The sequence below is a fragment of the Diplotaxodon limnothrissa genome, linkage group LG7, assembly GCF_057381915.1.
Source record: "Diplotaxodon limnothrissa isolate DT_005_m linkage group LG7, D_limnothrissa_male_GT1.1, whole genome shotgun sequence".
Lineage (NCBI taxonomy): Eukaryota > Metazoa > Chordata > Actinopteri > Cichliformes > Cichlidae > Diplotaxodon > Diplotaxodon limnothrissa.
The window spans coordinates 42,539,512-42,557,278 of NC_140602.1; the positions used below are offsets into that span (position 1 = coordinate 42,539,512).

Consider the following 17,767-nt stretch of genomic DNA (forward strand, 5'->3'; position numbering starts at 1 on the left):
CTTCGGAGTCTGCAGGACTCTGTTAAGGACATTCTATGACACTGGGGTAGCATCTGCCCTTTTCTATGCAGTGGCCTGCTGGGGGAGTGGATGCACAGACAGGGACAAGAGCAGGATTGACAAACTGGTGCGGAGGTCTAGCTCCGTGCTGGGATGTCCCCTGGAGTCTGTGGAGGTGGTTGGCGAGAGGAGGATGTTAGTAAAGCTGACATCCATCATGAACAACCCACATCACCCACTGCATGAGTATGTGAGTGGGCTGAGAAGTTCCTTTAGTCAGAGACTGAAACACCCTCACTGCAGGAAGGAGCGCTTTCGCAGATCATTCATCCCAACAGCAGTTAGACTCTAACTCCTCAATCACGATGTCATAAGTCACTGGACACTGTGAACATCCATGGTCACCACTTCATGCATAATGGACCTTCCATGTGTATGGACATGTGCAGGTATATATGTATGTATATGTATACATATGTATATTTAGTGTGTACATGTGTGTGTGTACATGTCTATACATAGGAATAGTAGTGGTACAATAGTTATGTCAAGCTGTATAGTTTATGTCTTCCATATTTCCAACCATATCCATAATCACATACTGTGTATGCTACCATTGTATATAGTGTATTATCTTACTTTTTTCACTGATTGTACTTATTTGTATTTTTGTATTTCCTTCTGATATCTGTACCTGAGCTGAGGTGACGCAAAAATTTCTCCGTTGTGGGATCAATAAAGTCTTATCTTATCTTAAATATTACCTTTCAAACTTGTTCAACTAGTACGCAGGGATAGCGCAGTAGGTAGAGTGGTGGCCCCACGATCGGAAGGTCGGGGGTTCGATTCCCCTGAACAGCTACCCTGAGGTACCCCTCAGCAAGGTACCCTCCCCACACACTGCTCCCTGGGCGCCCAATGGCTGCCCACTGCTTCACTGAGTGAATGGGTTAAATGCAGAGAGGAATTTCCCAACGGGGATCAATAAAGTACACTTTCTTATTTTCCCGATTATCCTTGCATGTTTCAATTAATCAATCGACAGATTTCTAATTTTCAAGCAAAATAAATGAGGTGTGGCTCAAGACTTTTCTACAGTATTATGTATTTTCACAGATAAAGCTTCTTTTGGGTGTTTTTAGTAAAGAAATTACAGGAAATTTAGGACAAAGATGCAACAGTGGCCCCTTGTCAGAATCATAGTAGGCGTACTAAGTTAAAGCTTCATAGTTATATGTTCTACCAAAGCCAGTGCATTATTTTGCAGTTTTAAAGAAAGTTATCCAGATGTTGATCAAATATGGGTCTTCTTCTTTTGTCCATTTCTTAAGACTAAGGATTTGTTTTTGAGTTTGACTGGAGCAAGTCAACAAAACATCAAATCATAGAAAATACAACAACACATTTTTTCTTCTGTGATGACTTAGTATAACAGAAATTGGCATTTTGACTGCGCTCTTAGATAAAATGTATATAAAAATGGACGTTGATCTATGTTACAACCTTCTGGGACACTCAAAGATTTTAAAAATGAAAATCTGTGCAATCAAACAATACTGAAAGCCAACTTTATTTTTCTGACCTTGTTTTACCTTGACTACGCCCATAAAGTGTGTATGTGTGTGAGTGAGTGAGTGTGTGGTAGGAGAGAAAGGTTTGTGGGTTTTGTGTATGTGGTTGAATTTCCGTGTGTGCTCAGGAGGGGATGTGTCAAGTCTTCTGCCTCCATTGAGATGTATGCAAATGCCAGTAAATCTCTTTGTGCTCGCTGGTGGACAGCGAGAAGAAGGCTGCCATCAGCCCTCGGATGAAACCTTGAGTGGGTGGAGGTGTGTGAACATGGGTGTTAACGGCAGGGCTGTTAGGGGGGAAATCAAAATGCCATCAAACTTGTTTGTGAGATGATAGTGATAGTGCTGCTCAACAGGAAGGGTGGATTTTAGGAATCCTACCAATTAAATCAGCAACAATCTGAAAGCAGTCCCTCAGATTGAATATAAGATTGTAGGTACACTCATTACATTTTTTAAGTTCTTTCTTACTTGCAGGAATTACACAAAGATCTTCCCAGAAGTGCATGTTTACTGTTAAGTGAGTCATTTTACACATCATGCATCTGCAAATAGAAAAGGAAGACATGACCAGAAAAAAAGCAAGTATATTTACTTTCACAAGTAAGGGTCATGAAACTCAAGTTGGAGGTGTTTCTTTCACAGATCTGATCAGTTGAAATGTGCAACACATTCACGTTGCCACCCTATCAGCAGGCTTTCTTTTATCTCTTACTTTCTCCCCTCCTCTGATTGTGCTGAAGGGCTCTGATGAGTCTTGAAGAGAACTAAAGGCAAGATCTGAGACATTTGGGAGGTGGGGGTGGGTGGGGTTCAGCTAAATCCTTGGATACTCTTCTCACACATCTCCTCCTCACTGTACTGAGCCATTCAACACTAAACCCTCCACCCCCTCTTGCCCCCAACACCACCAACACTCCTTTTCTTTGGGCACCCTGAGAGCTCTGCGCTCTCTTGTGCCTTTCTCTCTCTTTCTAGCCCAGCCTATCTCTCTTGCTGTGTTTGTCTTTTGCATAACAATTATTCCCCCAAGTCCATGTACCCAGAACAATGCTTGTATAGCTGGTATTTGATGTCCTTTACTCCACTGACTTCTCTCCGAAAGTGTGTTAAGTGCTCATCTGCTGGTTATAATGTAGTGTGATGAGCTAATTTCAGAAGTTCCAAAAGAAGAAATTCTGTTTGTTTGCAAGAACGTCTTAAACTAGAGCACATGAACCACCAAGAATATAATGACATGAGTTTGAGGTGTTTTACTGTTTTTTCTTTTTTCTTTTTTTTTTTTTTTGGGGGGGGGGGGGGGGGGGGGGGGGTAAGGCCTCAAGCCACAAGGTGAAAAAATGTTACACATGGCGCTACACATGCAACCTATATTCCAGCAGAACTTGATTATACAGCCTGCAGACAGCTTGACCAGTTTTACACCTTTAGGTCATATTGCAGTTAATCCCTGCAGTGGGACATGCAGACTAGGGGGAAACTTCCATCGAAACTTCAGGATAGTGTCTCAGATGATGGGGGTGTTGGGGAGGGGGTTGATGGGTGTGGGGATTGGAATCAAAGGGTTGAGGACTTTTTGTTTCAACGTGAAAAGGAGCTAATGGCCGACCATCGCATCTCGGGATCTGAAATCCCCGGGGTGCCCCCGGGGCCTCGTCGTACAATTGCACCCCCCACTCCCTTCCCGCAGTGCGTCTTCCTGCCGCAATCTGCGGCCAACTATTCGCGCTGGGGGATCGCATCTGTACTGGGCTTTTGAATAGCCATTGATAGGGGGTGAATGGGAGAAGTTCAATCGAGTGCTGTGGATTGTTTTATGGTTAAGCTTGTTTTTTTCCATTCCGAATGTTTTAATAAGCTTAATATAAAAAAGTAGCCATAACCTTGGCAACTGTAGCCTTTTCCTTTATCCTTTTATCCCAGTATGTAAACTCTTATGCATAATCGCATTTTTATCTGGGTTTTTTTAAACAATCATAAAAATTGTAGACTGTCTTTTATTTCGGTAACACAATCCTCTAATTCAAATACAGATTTTTAACTGATAGTTCTGAATAAAGTTATATTCAGTTGTTTTAAGAAGAAGAAGACAAAAAACAAACAAACAAACAAACAAACAAAAAATCCACAATTGAAAACATACACTTTGTAAAAAAAGGTGCCACGGACATGAATAATTTCTCACTACAACAAGATAGAACATGTCTTTATCTGCAATGGGTGGGAAAATTTTTATTTCGAGTAGCCATAAACCATTTTTCATTCCATTATGCAAGTGTTGCCTAATTTATGAGCAATTTATGTTTGTTAGAGTTAAAAAGTACCCGACCCCAATGTGTTTACGATTACATTCGGCCTGGTTCATTAGGTTAATTTGTTTCATCAGCTACTCGGGATGACATTGGTATTTGTTTAAATACATTGATTCAGGCCACACTGAAGCTTGTGTGTGAGAAATTTTAATGTCAAAGCCATGCCATTAACGAGGAATAATGTAAAGAAACGCTGCATTATAATTTATGTATGAAATGAGCGAGTTAGGATGTTAAATTGTTTTTTTCACAGGAGCAGTGACCTGTGGTTTTTGAGCAGTGTTTTTATGGTCTTCCAAGTAGATCAGTTTATTCTAAGCATTAGCTTAACTTTAAAATATATGTACTTCACATACATAAAGTATCAATACCGTGCTAAAAATAACTTTTTTAAGTTCAGGTGAAAAAAACACGCCCACCTCTTTGGGAGGAGTCAAGGTCATTTACAAATGCACCTTCAGCTGTGCCCAATCAACTAGCCGACCAATGGGCGATGATTGGCTGTAAAACGATACTAACACTTGTGGCGCTGATAAGAAAAATCTGTGGAGCAGACACGCATTTGAGCCTGATGGTAGATAAGCGTTTGGGAGGACAAAGCTTTATGGACTAGGCCGTTGGGATATTGGTAGTTATGCTGCATTCAGACGTAGGCCTTCACGTTTGAACTGGTTTATTTATTTTTTTCTCCTTTGGATCCCGAAACGGATAAGACATTTTAAAATCAGTCACCTCTAGATCAACTTTTTCCCCACTTTCTGGAAGCGCGTTTGTTGCTCGGCCAGGTTTTCTCATCTTTTGGAAGATGTCTGAAAGTCCTGAGGGCCACAGCCGGCCTTATGACTTCAGCCGCGCCAGCGCTTGCGCGCAGCTTTTGGGTCAGGAGGGTTTTGGTAGTAGTGCCTTCTTCCAGGTACCCCATGGTGTCTTGCCAGACCCGAGCCGCATTTACAACAAAAGCTGTTACAGTGGTATCGCATCGACATCCGCTCAAGCCTTTTCCCCCTTCCCATCCGTCTCCACCGACTACAGGCCCTCTGAGCTACAGGCTGGAGACTTTGGGCAACCCAAGCATTGGTATCCCTTTGCAGACTACACAGGCCAATTACCTGGCGTATCTGCAGCAATCCAGCCTATAAACCTTACCACCCCTGAAGCCGAGACGGCGGAGCAAATCAAACTACCTGAAATAAAGATGGAGAAGGTCGCCCGCGAGGACTACTCATCCGAGATGAAAATTCAGCAGTACCTGACTCCACAAGCCTCCAACGATATGGCCCACGGATTATTCTACGCTAGGACTGGGACCTGGAACCCGTCCTTTTGGTCCTTCTCGTCACCTGGCAGCGGTAGTCAAACTCCCTCCACGTCTTCGACATCTTCCCCATCGCTGTCCCCCTCACCCCCGAGCAACGGACTTCCGGGGAACGGGTATTTCAGCGTGAACACACCTCAGGTTGTCCCTGAGGCCCAGCAGCAGAGGCCGGCCACCTCCCGACGAAATGCCGCGTCCTCCAATCAAGGATGCAAGGAAGAGGTGAGTCCTCATCTCGTAGACCTTTTGCAAGAGCACTGCAAATGTGCGCTGCCTATCAGCCAAAGATTTTTCGCTTGAATTTTGGATTTTTTATTTTTTTTTTAAAATTTTCTCCTTTTAGCAGGAAACTGTTTCCACTGAAGAGCTGGAGCAGTTTGCCAGGGAGCTCAAACACAAGCGCATTACTCTGGGTTTTACCCAGTCAGATGTTGGCCTTTCACTGGGAAGCCTTTATGGTAAATTTATTCTTATCTTATGTTGCATCTGACTTTAGTAGATTGGATTGGCAGATTTGGTAAATGTTGGCAATTAAAAATGGTTATGAATATTATATGCTCATGAAGTGTCTTCTGCAGTTTGGGGAGCTGGCTGTGTGTCCGTCAAGTCTTATGTCTTTTATTTTCTGGAGCAGGAAAAATGTTCAGCCAAACTACCATTTGTCGTTTTGAGGCTCTGCAACTGAGCTTTAAGAACATGTGCAAGCTGAAGCCCCTTCTGCAGAAATGGCTGGATGAGGCGGAGAACTCTGAAAATCCTCAGGATGTAAGTTTCAAACAACCAGTTTAAGACCAGGTGATTGCCAAACTGGGGCTCCTTTTAATTTTAGACTAAGCCCAAACTGAAGCAGATATGTCAAATCCTCTAGTGATACAAATTTAGGTGCTTGAAGAGCACAATCAGTAACTCTCCATCCCTCTTACACGTTTCTGCTTCCACAGATGTACAAGATTGAGCGAGTTTTTGTTGACACCAGAAAAAGAAAGCGGAGGACCAGTCTGGAGGGGGCAGTGCGTGCTGCTCTAGAGTCCTACTTCATCAAGTGTCCCAAACCGAACACTCAAGCAATCAAGCACATTTCGGATGATCTGGGCCTGGAGAGAGATGTAAGCATATCTTATTTCTCTCACCACAAGTCTCTTGTGGTTCACATTTTGTTGACTAACACTTTATTTTGCTCTTGGCAGGTGGTACGTGTTTGGTTTTGCAACCGGAGACAGAAGGGGAAGCGCTTGGCTCTGCCGCTGGATGAGGAATTGGAAGGCCAGCTGTATGAGCAGAGTCCTTCCCCCATTCCCAGTCAGGCCTACCCAGGGCCCAGTTTCACTGGAGGCCCTCCTCCCACCCTCTACATGCCTCAACTTCCCAGGCCTGATGTCATGAAACAAGCCCTGAATCCTGGAGTGGTTGGGCACCCAACTAGATAAAGCCATAGTCCAACCAGAACCACAGATTGCCTTTCAAAAATGTGCCCAACTTGCCTCGTAAGCTCTACAAATGCAGCAATCAAACCATCTGATCGTATCTGAGTTGTGTGAGGGTGAAATCAAAGTGGTTTCTGGTTTCAGCTATGGTGATTGTGAAATGTCTTATGTCACTGTGTTCTGTGACCATGAACTACTTTGACTTCATATAGCAAAAGGGGATGTGGAGTTGCGCATTTATTGCATGACTATGTATTGGCCAATGAGTCCAGTTTTTGAGTTTGTGCTGTGACTTTATGGACCAGATGTGGAATGAGGCTTGGTCTGTAAATGCTCAAGAGCTGGGGTGTATTAGTTGTGCATAATTCTGGGTAGGCTTTCTGTGGTGCCAACAAGGGAAAAGCAAGGGAGGGACACCTCCTTAAACAGTATTCATTTTTGACAGTTTGGCCAATACTTGTGCAATACTTCTTGTGTCATGTCTGTAGAGAGCATCTGTAGTATTTGTCTAAACTAGCACTGCAACAGAGAGCGCTCTTATAAGATTGATTTGTCCAAATTTTTTTACAAGGCTTTTATTCCATTTTTATTTGTATACCAAACTTGCTTTTTTCCCCTCCCTTGTGGTTATTAGTATTAAGCAAAAGGGGGAAAAAAAGCGCTTCAGTAGGTGTTAGTGTAATCCCTTTGACGTAATCTGGCAAATACTACAACCCTTTACTTGTTCTATTTGTACACGCTTTCTTTCTCAGATGAGCGACAGTAAATGTGACTTGTTGCCATCTGCTTTTAGAAACTCTTGTAGGATTCTTTTTCTCTTTATTTAGATTTTAATGTTGACTGACTACCCTGTCAACTTTCTCTTTTTTATTTCCTATGTTACTATTTACTCAGTGTTTTTAAAACTTTGAAAACAATGTTAAATGTCATTCCAACTTCAAAATACATCAAGAAGTCCCTAGGTGACAATAAAATTATTAGCAGGATCAGCTTAAAGTTGTCAAACAATATGTACTGCTGTAATTTATTTCTGGCCCAGGATACCTCAGTGTTGATTACAAGCTGAAATTATCAACTTGAAGTTATTTACTGAGAGTGCAATCACAACTGTTAGGCATTAGCTGTTAGTTTTTAGCAAAACTAAATTGATTAATATATTGAAAATCTGGGATAGTGACATTTTTCACTTAAAAAAAAAAAAAAAAAAAAAGTTTGTAATCATATGTATGCATAATTACAGAATTGCCTATTATCCCCCAATAAATGTTATCAAAAGACAGTGTTTGTATCTTTTCATGATAAACCCTCATCATAGGGTAAGCAGTAGTTTGTAGCTGAATTTAAACAGGGGAATTTTACCTCATGCTGCTAAGCTTTGGCATTAGTGTAGTAAGTGCATGTATGTTATATATTATTCAAGGAAGTGGTGTGTGTGTGTGTGTGTTTTGGCCTGGATATAAAGTGCAAACATGGTCTCTGAGTCTTTCAACACTTCAGCAATGAAAAATGACAATTTTAAAAAGTTTTCCAGGTTTTGCTTTATTGTAAACATTGAGGCAGTTTGAGAACTGGAGTTTCTACCAGAGGCGCTGTGAACAAAACTCATTTTAAATGTTGAATTATTTACAAACCTGATCGAGACAAGCAGCTAGCCTGGTTCTCTCTAAAAGTATGAAACTGTCTTTCTAAGCTGGAGCAGTTGACTAGCTCACAGTATTTTATATATGCAGACAGAATATTGCAACAGCAGCTTCTTTAGTAACTCAAGGTGTAAAAGTGGTTGCATAATTTTAATAAAACATCCCTTTCTTGCAACACAGGAAAAGGATGCTTTGTCATAATTTGTACAAAGTAGCACTTACAGTACAGTGTGTGTTTACAGACATTTCCATAATGCAAGAGGCAGGTTACACTTTATCCAGATATCCGCTACATCCCTTTTCTAAATATCTCCACATACTAGGTAGTTTTTAACCTTAGTGTACTGGAGTAAAGTGCTAGGGATTTCAGTGTAGCAGATCACTCAGTCATTGTTGTTAATGCATAGTAGTTACAGTGCAGTTTAAGTTGTGTGCATACAATCACATTTCTAAAATATTTTTTTAGATACAATTTTTCAGATTTTTACGTTTCACATTCACTCTGAACTGTTTTCAAAGAAATTCAGAGAATGATGAAATGATGTCTACAAATGTTGCAAAAAAAATACAGTAAAATTTGATCAAATGTTTAAGCTTGTGTTAGCATTGACCCACGCATCTAGGTCTGAGTAAACTTTGTGCTTAGGTAAACTGTTGTACTTTGAACAGATATTACACAGTCTTTCCCTCCAGTCTGTGTACCGTTTCACTTTCCACTGTTTCTTCCAGGTAAAATACTCATTGTAGCGTTTCTTATCCTCTGCAAGCTGTTGTAGATACTTTCCCATTTCATTCAGTGATGCAAACTCATCAACATGGATGAAAGAATGAGGTGGAGCCACAGCTTTGTAATTGCCTAAAGGTGGCCCCAGGACAATGGGCAAAGCCCCTCCCTCGTAAGCATTCCTCCACAGCTTCTCCGTGATATAATCTTTAGCAAGTGAGTTCTCAAAAGCCAAATAAAAATAGCAGCGAGATATTGTAGGTAAAAGTTCTGAGGAAGGGAGGCGGTTTTTAGTCCAGCGCCCATAAACTACCACAGGAACTGAAGCTCTGAGGTTGTTGTACACTTGGCTTCTTTTGTGGTGGCTCTTATAGTTGCTGATCACCCAACAAACCAGAGAGCTCTTGTTTACAGAGTTGTCTTCATTCACATGTTCTTCAGCCTCCCTCCGTAGCAGCATGCCATAGGGTATGCTGACGTCAGCATCCCTCCTGTAAGTTATGGTCATGTTAAAGATATCTGCATACTTATGTAAGTTTCCATTGTGAGAAGGAGCCTCCAGGGACATCCAGGCCCACTTCTGGCTTGATGGCCGTGAGATGTTAGTAGGCAACTTGTGGAGGCCCACTTGCAGCTCCCTGTTGTGGAACACCACTACATCCGCAGAGGGGAAGTAGGAGCGCTCGTCCACCAGAATACAGTGAGGGATACGGTAGAGATCCCAGCAAACGTCACCCTTCAGGCTGAATGATCTGCTGAAGGGCCAATACCACAGCAGGACGGTCACATTTCTACTTCTGCTGTCATGATGTAAAGGTTTTACAGAGCTACTCAGCCACCCACTGAAGAGACACAGTGGTAAAAAACAGAGGATGACTAGCCTCTTCACCAACTTGCATATTTTTTTGGTGTGAAACCCCTGTCATAAGAAAAGAATGAACACATCAGTTTTTTTCCTGCTTCACTGTTTGCCTTGAGCAGATATATAAAGAAAAGACATTACTTGCATGTTTTTTTTTTCTTGAATGCTGCATAGACTTCAAGGATGATCTGTCTTGTTTTACCTAAATATAATCCCTCACATTTTCAGTAAATGCATCCTTCTAAAGGTCCACTTAAACTGAGCATATTTAAATTCTTCCTTTTGCACTCTGCACAGTTCACAGGTTAAAAAAAGGTGTTGCACGGACGTCATTATAAACTTCCTGGAACGAGACATGTTAGCGCTTATCCCTTTATGTCATCTGTTAAGACACCAGAGGCTTCTTCCAGGAAACATGTTCACAAAACTCTATATTTAAAAAGTCAATCTAAGATGATTAATTCTGATAAAGTCTTTTTATCTTTTGGTTCCAGAGAGGCTTATCAGTGCTAAGTCAATCATCTCTGTGTATATTCAATTCTGTGTTAAGGCGTGCCTGACCAGAGGAAGGAAGACATCATCAGCGGAGTCGAGGTGGGAAAATCTGAATTTCAGTATTACCAATAGCCATGCTGGTATTGGTATCAAATTGATGGTAGCGTGATCAATACTTTGTTTCTATCTTCTAGGGTTCAGTATGTAGCCCACTAAAAAAAGAAAAAATATACCTCAAACCTGCACTGTGAATAATTTCTGAACCATGTTCTTTTGACTTTCACGTCTGTTTAATTGCAGTATAGCACAGCATTACAGCGGAGGTCCCAGACCACAGATTCACCATTGTAATGGGTAAATAAAGAGCAGAGTCTCCGATTAAAACCCAGCAGACCGAAGGATGTGAATATGCATCAGTGTGGACAATGATGTTTATCTTAAAACTACGGTGGATACACTATTTGTTGCCATCTCAAATGAAAAACAAAAAACAAGTAAATAAATTAAAAAAAAGTTTTTTGCTACAGTTTATCACCATGTTCGTTTTAATTTAAAGTAATAGTAAAACGATGGGATGTTACCAACTTACTTAAATGCTTAGTGAGATTTAAAGAAAAAACAAAGAGAAAAACAAAATTTTGCTTTAATGTTTCTCTGTGTAAATATTTCTAATCTGATCTAATCTCAACCTTCAGTGACAGATGATGGTTCTCTTACAGCCACAGCTTGGTCAGTGCTCTTTTTAGCGAGTCACAAATGGAGAACAATGGCAGTTCCAATGAAAAGTTTCACAGTTTACATCTGTTTACGGTCACTGGCGTCCTTTTGGGGAAATCAAATTTGAGGAGGCATTCTAGTTTCTAATTCTGTCTGGAAACTCAGAAATTCAGGAGCATACCATAAAATATCAGTGATGCTTATCTGTTTTAAATCCTGCTGTGCAAGTGGTTTTCCACCTGGTTTGCCAATGATACCTTCTACCAGAGCCCATTCTGGGTAGATGCCTCAGTACATCTATGAACAAAGTCCAACCTGAAATGTTCACAACACAGTCAGACTGCCTGCAACATTTAATGATGTTACAGTCTTAAAGTCATTTCAGCCTCATCTTCATTCAAATATTCACATCGAGATCCAACTGTGACAGGCATTTTTTTTCTCCTTCTCACTGACAAATGACTGATTAGTGATCAACGTGTTAAAGCTAAAGCTTTAAATAGAATTAATATAAACAATATTTAAAGATATTCAAATAATAAATTAGTGACATAATCGCTGTCTCCATCCTATGGAAGTTTGTTTCAGCTAATGAATGAATGAATGAATAATTAAAAAAAACAAAAACAAAAAGAAAAAACTATCAAAACCCAGACATGCATCAGAAACTTCTGTTATTATCTCCATTATGTGTTACACTACATTATGATTTATTATCTCAAAATTTTAACTGGCAGAAAATATGTTTTGATTTTTTCAGTGGTGAAAACAAGACTTCATACCATTGTTATTGCTGACTAAATCATTGCAAAAGTGTTAAGTGCAAAAAATAGCAAACGTCTAACTGAGATTTCGGTCTTTGTCAACCTGTAAGCTTCTGGAAACGAATTCACATTGCTCTGAGGTTCGCCAGGGACTTTATGACTGAAGAAATGAAACAAGCAGTCACTGATTCAGCTGTGGTGGTGGCGTGGCAGTCAGACAGAAATTCAGAGTTTGTTGCTGAAAACCTGCCAGTGAACAGATTTAGTCCACAGATTCTTTTAACCTAGTAACTGACTTTTTCTGGAGCAGAATGTTGGGGTTTTCTTCTTATCTGGCTTAACAATGTCAGAGCTAAACTTGCTTCTCAGAATAGAGCCTAGGTCTTTCATTAAGTGACCAACACCTCATCAAACTATGGAGAAACTGAAAAAAGAAGCACTTTCTTCACAAGGTAACTTTGTAAATTTATATGGAAAATCAGAAGTCTCTCTTAAAGTAAATAAAAGTGTGTTGTATTCAGTTTTGGGTAGAGTAGTGACTGTGTTCAGGACTCACCATTAGGGACTTTAACTTCACATGTGGCTTCCAGTATGAACACGATTCACCACCTCCTACACAGATCAGCACCTTGCCTGTCCTTTGCTTTAAATGAACAAAACAAAAATTAAATATTACTTTATAAGAAGGGGAAAATCTCTTTCAGTCAGTATTTGCATGTGTATAAAACACATTGTTATTATCTTCCAGCTGTTATTTGGTTAATCGCTCCTCTCATGTTCAAAAGACAGAATCAAGCAGTTGCACAAATGACACAAAGTGAGTTACAAATCACCTGGTGTAAAGCTCGAACGAATGCAATTCAAATATTTTAGTTAATCCTGTTTTTGCATTGCATGACATTGCATATTAAATTCTAAACTAAAGGCCTATATCATTTAAAAGCTCTACCTTTCTTAAACGGTGTGGTCTTTCTGTGGAACCTGTCTTTGTCTTTAGAAAGTACAATGTGATGCAGACTTAAGGAAATGGGATTTTGCAATATGTAAGACCTGAAACTACAAGGTTTCAGTTTGTTGAAAATGAAGAAGAGCAACATTTAAAATGACTTCCCACACTAACTCCTGAAGAAATATTTTCACAAATTTATTCCTTACATTTGCATGGCAGAGGAAGAAAGCACATGTTTGGAAAAACAAATAGAACAAATGAGCCTCCTTCATAAAAACATTTGTATATATCCTTAATACATTATATATATTTTTATTCAAAATCTATGTCAACAAGTGTATTAAATAGCAATATTCTTAAGAAACAGGCCATGTCTATAGTTCAGACCTAAAGATCAACTACAGGATGTTGTAAAAGATTTTGTTGTTCTGTCACTGGCTGGTGACCCTATACTTTTAAACCTGCATGTTTCTATTTATTTCTAGCAGTCAATGAAATGCAAGCTGGCAGTTTAAATAAGCAAACAAACAAATAAAGATTTAGCAAGATTTTGCTTAGCAAGAAATTTCTTTAGATGAACCACACTGACCAGAAAGACATATGAAAGGCAAAACCCCAAACCTCCTCCACTAACCTGATGATGAGATGAGTGGTTTATTCTCTTTCTTCAATCACCATGAATATTGTTTCTGCTTGTTGCCAGCAGAAACACGATGGTAAACTTGTGTTAGAAAACCAAAAACACAAAGCCTTTTAAAGAATCGTAGGTGTGGCTTTTCTGAAATCTTGCTGAATATGTGTTTACATAAAAAGGTCCACATTGTCCCACCCTCTTTCTAACTCCGCATTGCATTTAAATTCCTGCCTTCTGGTAAGTGCGGAACATTCTTTCTCTTTTATGTCTGTGGCAACCCTCACTCTATGAGAAAAAATGGAGCATATCCAAGACGAGTTCGTTGCATGTGTGCACGGCTATAAAAAAGAGGAAGTGTCAGGCATGACATATGAAGATGGGGGTTACACAAGGGTGCTCACACAAGACTGAGTTACAATCAGGGAAGCTGCTGTAGGGGGAAGAACACCAACACCGGCACTACTGTGCAGAAATATTTTGCAAACAAAACAAAAGGGAAAGGGCCTGTATCAGAAACATCATGTTTCTGTTTGCATCAGTGAGTGGTCAAAAGACAACATGCAGCAAGATGTTAGATATATTTAGAGTATTATTTACATATACATGCCTGGTTGTCACTGATTATCACTTGTGGTTTGTTAGTGCTAAGGAATGAAAAAGCAGTGGCAAGAAGTGGTGAACAAATCTGTATTTGATCCAGAATGAATTGCAGATAGTGTAGTCGTAGTTTAAAATCTGTAACAGTGTATCTGTGAATATGTAATTATGTGCACTGGTGTGCTGGATCTCCTGTGTTGCTGCAAAAATTTTTCCATCTTGTGTAATCTTAAATTTGAGCAGTAGAGGTCATCCTTAGTCTTCTTGTGAGCAGATCACTAGCTCAACAAGCTTGTGCATGTTGGTGGCTCCCAGTGGGATTTCTGGACCCCATGGAGAAGAAATTATCTGCCTCTTTTAACTACAAATTTTCCTTTACAATAGTCCCAATCACCCGACTCTTATCTGTGTATAAGCTTGTCCTGCATTTCCCAGTCGCCACCTCAGTGCACCACCTTTACTGCTTTTACCTGTTTTCCTCTCCCAGTAGCCTCTTGACCTGTTTGTCTCACCTTTAAATTGTCAAAGGGTACAAAAAATAGGATTTTAAAATGGTTAAAAGTATATTTAAATCTCATAGATTATCAAATACTAAATAAAGTCCATCTTTGTGCTTGTGCAACCAATTCAGATGAAGCAATGTGAGAAAGGAACATCATAGTCATAGTCATACCCTGTAAATAATGGTAATCGCATGTATGTTTAATATGCCATCCCTTTAGTAAAACCATGTTTTATATAACATATTTGGTTTATGTTGTGCTTATGTTAAAACTGTTTTTACACCATATTTGTTGCACATATGACAATTTAGTTTCAATTGTTGAAGAATTTATTCAAAGAATATTCGAGTGTTTCAAAAGCAGAACAACATCCTGTTCGATCCTGGACAAAATAATACACTAAACTGCTTTCATCAACATGTATTTGAGTGTGTGAAATCAGCTTATGGAATTCACAGCACAAAAAGTCACAGATGACTGATAAAGACAGGTCACACCCTTATGATTTCCTTCCTCAGTCTTCCTCGCCTGTGGAATAATACAATGTTGTAGGGGTTGTGTCACAGCTACAGCAGTCTGCTTCTTTCTAGTGATGTTATCTCACTCATTCAGCTTTCACCATTTTTTTCTCTTTACATCCTTGAGGGTGTTTCTTTCTCTTCTTGCCAACCGGAACACAAGTCTCGGTGGTGAATGCTTGTTACACAAGAGCATTTTTATTCAGTCATGAATGCAGATCGACAACTAGAAACAGCTGTGGAAAATGTCCAATATAAACATATCAAACTGAATGGGAAACACTGGGTCTAAAAATGTCTTCAGTGCAACTGCTTAATTTATATCTGAAATGGAAAGCATGCAGAAAATAATGTGGCCAAAAAGAAAAGAAAAAAAGAGTTGAATAATAAATTCAACAATGATATTTAAGATACAATATCACCTTTGTGGCAGTATTTTGGATAGCCCTCTTTCCAGTTCCACTGTGAGGGTACCACAGTGTGCAAAATGTGACTCATCAGCTAGTGGAGAATTTTTCTTTATAGCATGGGGAAGCAGCCACAAGCAGTCAAAACATCCTTTGGAAAACTACTGCACCATGCTATTGATGTTCCAGCAGCATGTGATATACTTCAAACTTTGCTCCGTGAGATAACTGTAATTCCTTCCTCCAAAACATCAATATGTCCTTTAGAGTCGATTCCTCAAAGACGTTCTACCATTAATTAATGTTTCAGTCTTAAGTATGATCAACCTGTCTCTATTAATTGGAAAGATACCACAGGGCTTCAAGCTGGCAGTAGTTAAACTGTTACTTAAAAACCTATCACTTGACCTAGATGGTTTAGCTAATTATAGGCCAATCTCCAACTTTCCTTTTTATCTCAAAAATTCATGAAAGAGTAGTTGTTACAGAGCTAACTGATCATCTGCAGAGCAATGGTTTAATTCAAGAGATTCAGTCAGGTTTCAGAGCCCATGACAGTACAGAAACAGCTTTAGTGAAGGTTATAAATGATCTTCTTATGGCCTGAAAGTGGACCCATCTTTGTGAGTGTCCTCTGAGACCTCAGTACAGTGTTTGACACTGTAATCCATAATATATTTTTACAGTGATTAGAGCATGCTGTAGGTATTAAAGATACTGCACAGCAGTGGTTTGAATCATATCTATATACATATTTGTTCACGTAAATGGAGAATCCTCTCTTCACCCACTGAGGTTAATTATAGAGTTCCACAGGGTTCAGTGCTAGGACCAATTCTGTTTACATTATATGTGCTTCCTTTAGGCAGTATCATCAGAAGGAATAGCCTTCATTTTCAGTGCTATGCAGATGACACCCAACTTTATCTATTAATGAAGCCAGATACAACACACCAATTAGTTAAACTGCACGAATATCTTAAAGACATAAAGACCTCGATGACCTCAACTTTTCTTCTTCTAAATTCAGTTAAACCTGAGGTTATTGCACTTGGCCCTAAAAAACTTAGAAAGGTGGTATCAGACCAGATTCTTACTCTGGATGACTTTACCTTGGCCTCCAGTAACACTGTCAGGAATATTGGAGTCATGTTTAACCAGGATATGTCCTTGTGCATATTAAACTGATATGTAGAAGTGCTTTCTTCTATTTGTGCAATATCTCTAAAATTAGAAACGTCCTATCTGATAAACTAGTTTGTGCATTTATTACTTCTTGGCTGGACAATTGAATTCGTTATTATCAGGCTGTTCTAAAAACTCCCTGGAAGCCTGCAGTTGATCCAAAATGCTGCAGTTAATTAAAGGACTGAAAGGGACTAGAAATACAGAGCAGATTTCTCCTATACTGGATTCTCTTCATTGACTCCCTGTTAAATCCAGAATCAAATTTAAAATCCTTGTCATCAAATACATTGTCTTGAATAATCAGGCCCGTGTTATCTTAAAGACCTCATAGTATTGTGTAATGCCATTAGAGCATTTAGCTCTCAGACTGCTGGTTTACTCGTGGTTCCTAGCAATAGACTGGAAGCAGAGCCTTCAGGCCCCTCTTCTCTGGGCTTCCAGTTTGGATTCAGGAGACAGACATCTTGGTGTCATATGATTTGCAAGGGTTTTCTCTGTTTTTGGTCTATTAATGTAGGGTTTTTACTTTACAATATAAAGCGTTATGAGGCACCTGTTGTTGTGATTTGTGATGAATAAAGTTTAAATTAACTGAACTGAAAGTAAGCAAGCTTGAAACTATAGAAATAGTCCACTTTTTTGATGACTCCTTTTTGTCTAACTGATCTTTTCTGCTAGATAGCAATTTACAAAGAGCAAGCCAGGGCTGAAAGAGTCATATTGGACAGACAGAAAGATTTCATCGACAGAATATGCTGGAAGTGAAGCCAGATCCAGATTTGCTGGTCTGACTGGTAACTCCAGAGGAGGTGTAGGCTGCCACTCAATGCTGGAGAGGTGTGGTGGCAGAACAACAAACCCCAGAAACAGGTGAAGAGTAGAGCAATTAAATAATACAGGTGGAGGAAAGATAAAGTACTGGTCTTGCATCCAGTGCTAGCTGTGATCACCAGTGTGAGTATATATATATATATATATGTGTGCTTTATTTAAAAACAGAGAGAAAGAAATAGGTAAGGAGGTGTGTCAGAAAATTGCAAATGTCTTTACTTCAGTCACTATCACAGCTCTGCCTTGTCCTTTCATCAGCAGTGACAGAAAGAAATCAGTTTGTGGAACCAGCAGAGGTACGTGGACATCAGTGGAA

The 17,767-nt window shown here is 39.7% G+C and overlaps 2 protein-coding genes across 3 annotated transcripts; one reads left to right on the plus strand and one right to left on the minus strand.

Annotated features, from left to right (window-relative positions):
- Positions 1 to 4,688: 4,688 nt before the first annotated feature.
- Positions 4,689 to 6,625, plus strand: pou5f3 (POU domain, class 5, transcription factor 3). Of its 2 annotated transcripts, none has more exons than XM_085358109.1 (5): positions 4,689 to 5,420; positions 5,542 to 5,656; positions 5,830 to 5,963; positions 6,140 to 6,304; positions 6,386 to 6,625. In XM_085358109.1, exons 1-5 carry the CDS (start codon positions 4,689 to 4,691, stop codon positions 6,623 to 6,625), a joined length of 1,386 nt encoding a protein of 461 aa, XP_085214235.1. The 2 variants fall into 2 exon arrangements, with proteins under 2 accessions (XP_085214235.1, XP_085214236.1); XM_085358110.1 differs by having other exon boundaries at positions 5,833 to 5,963.
- Positions 6,626 to 8,843: 2,218 nt separating this feature from the next.
- On the minus strand, positions 8,844 to 13,440 carry fut7 (fucosyltransferase 7 (alpha (1,3) fucosyltransferase); the record flags this gene model as incomplete). The annotated part of the gene is made up of 3 exons (XM_085358111.1): positions 8,844 to 9,905; positions 12,381 to 12,467; positions 13,408 to 13,440. Coding segments are annotated over 3 exons (1,182 nt in total), but the record flags the coding sequence as incomplete, so codon positions are not given.
- Between the last annotated feature and the right edge of the window lie 4,327 nt (positions 13,441 to 17,767).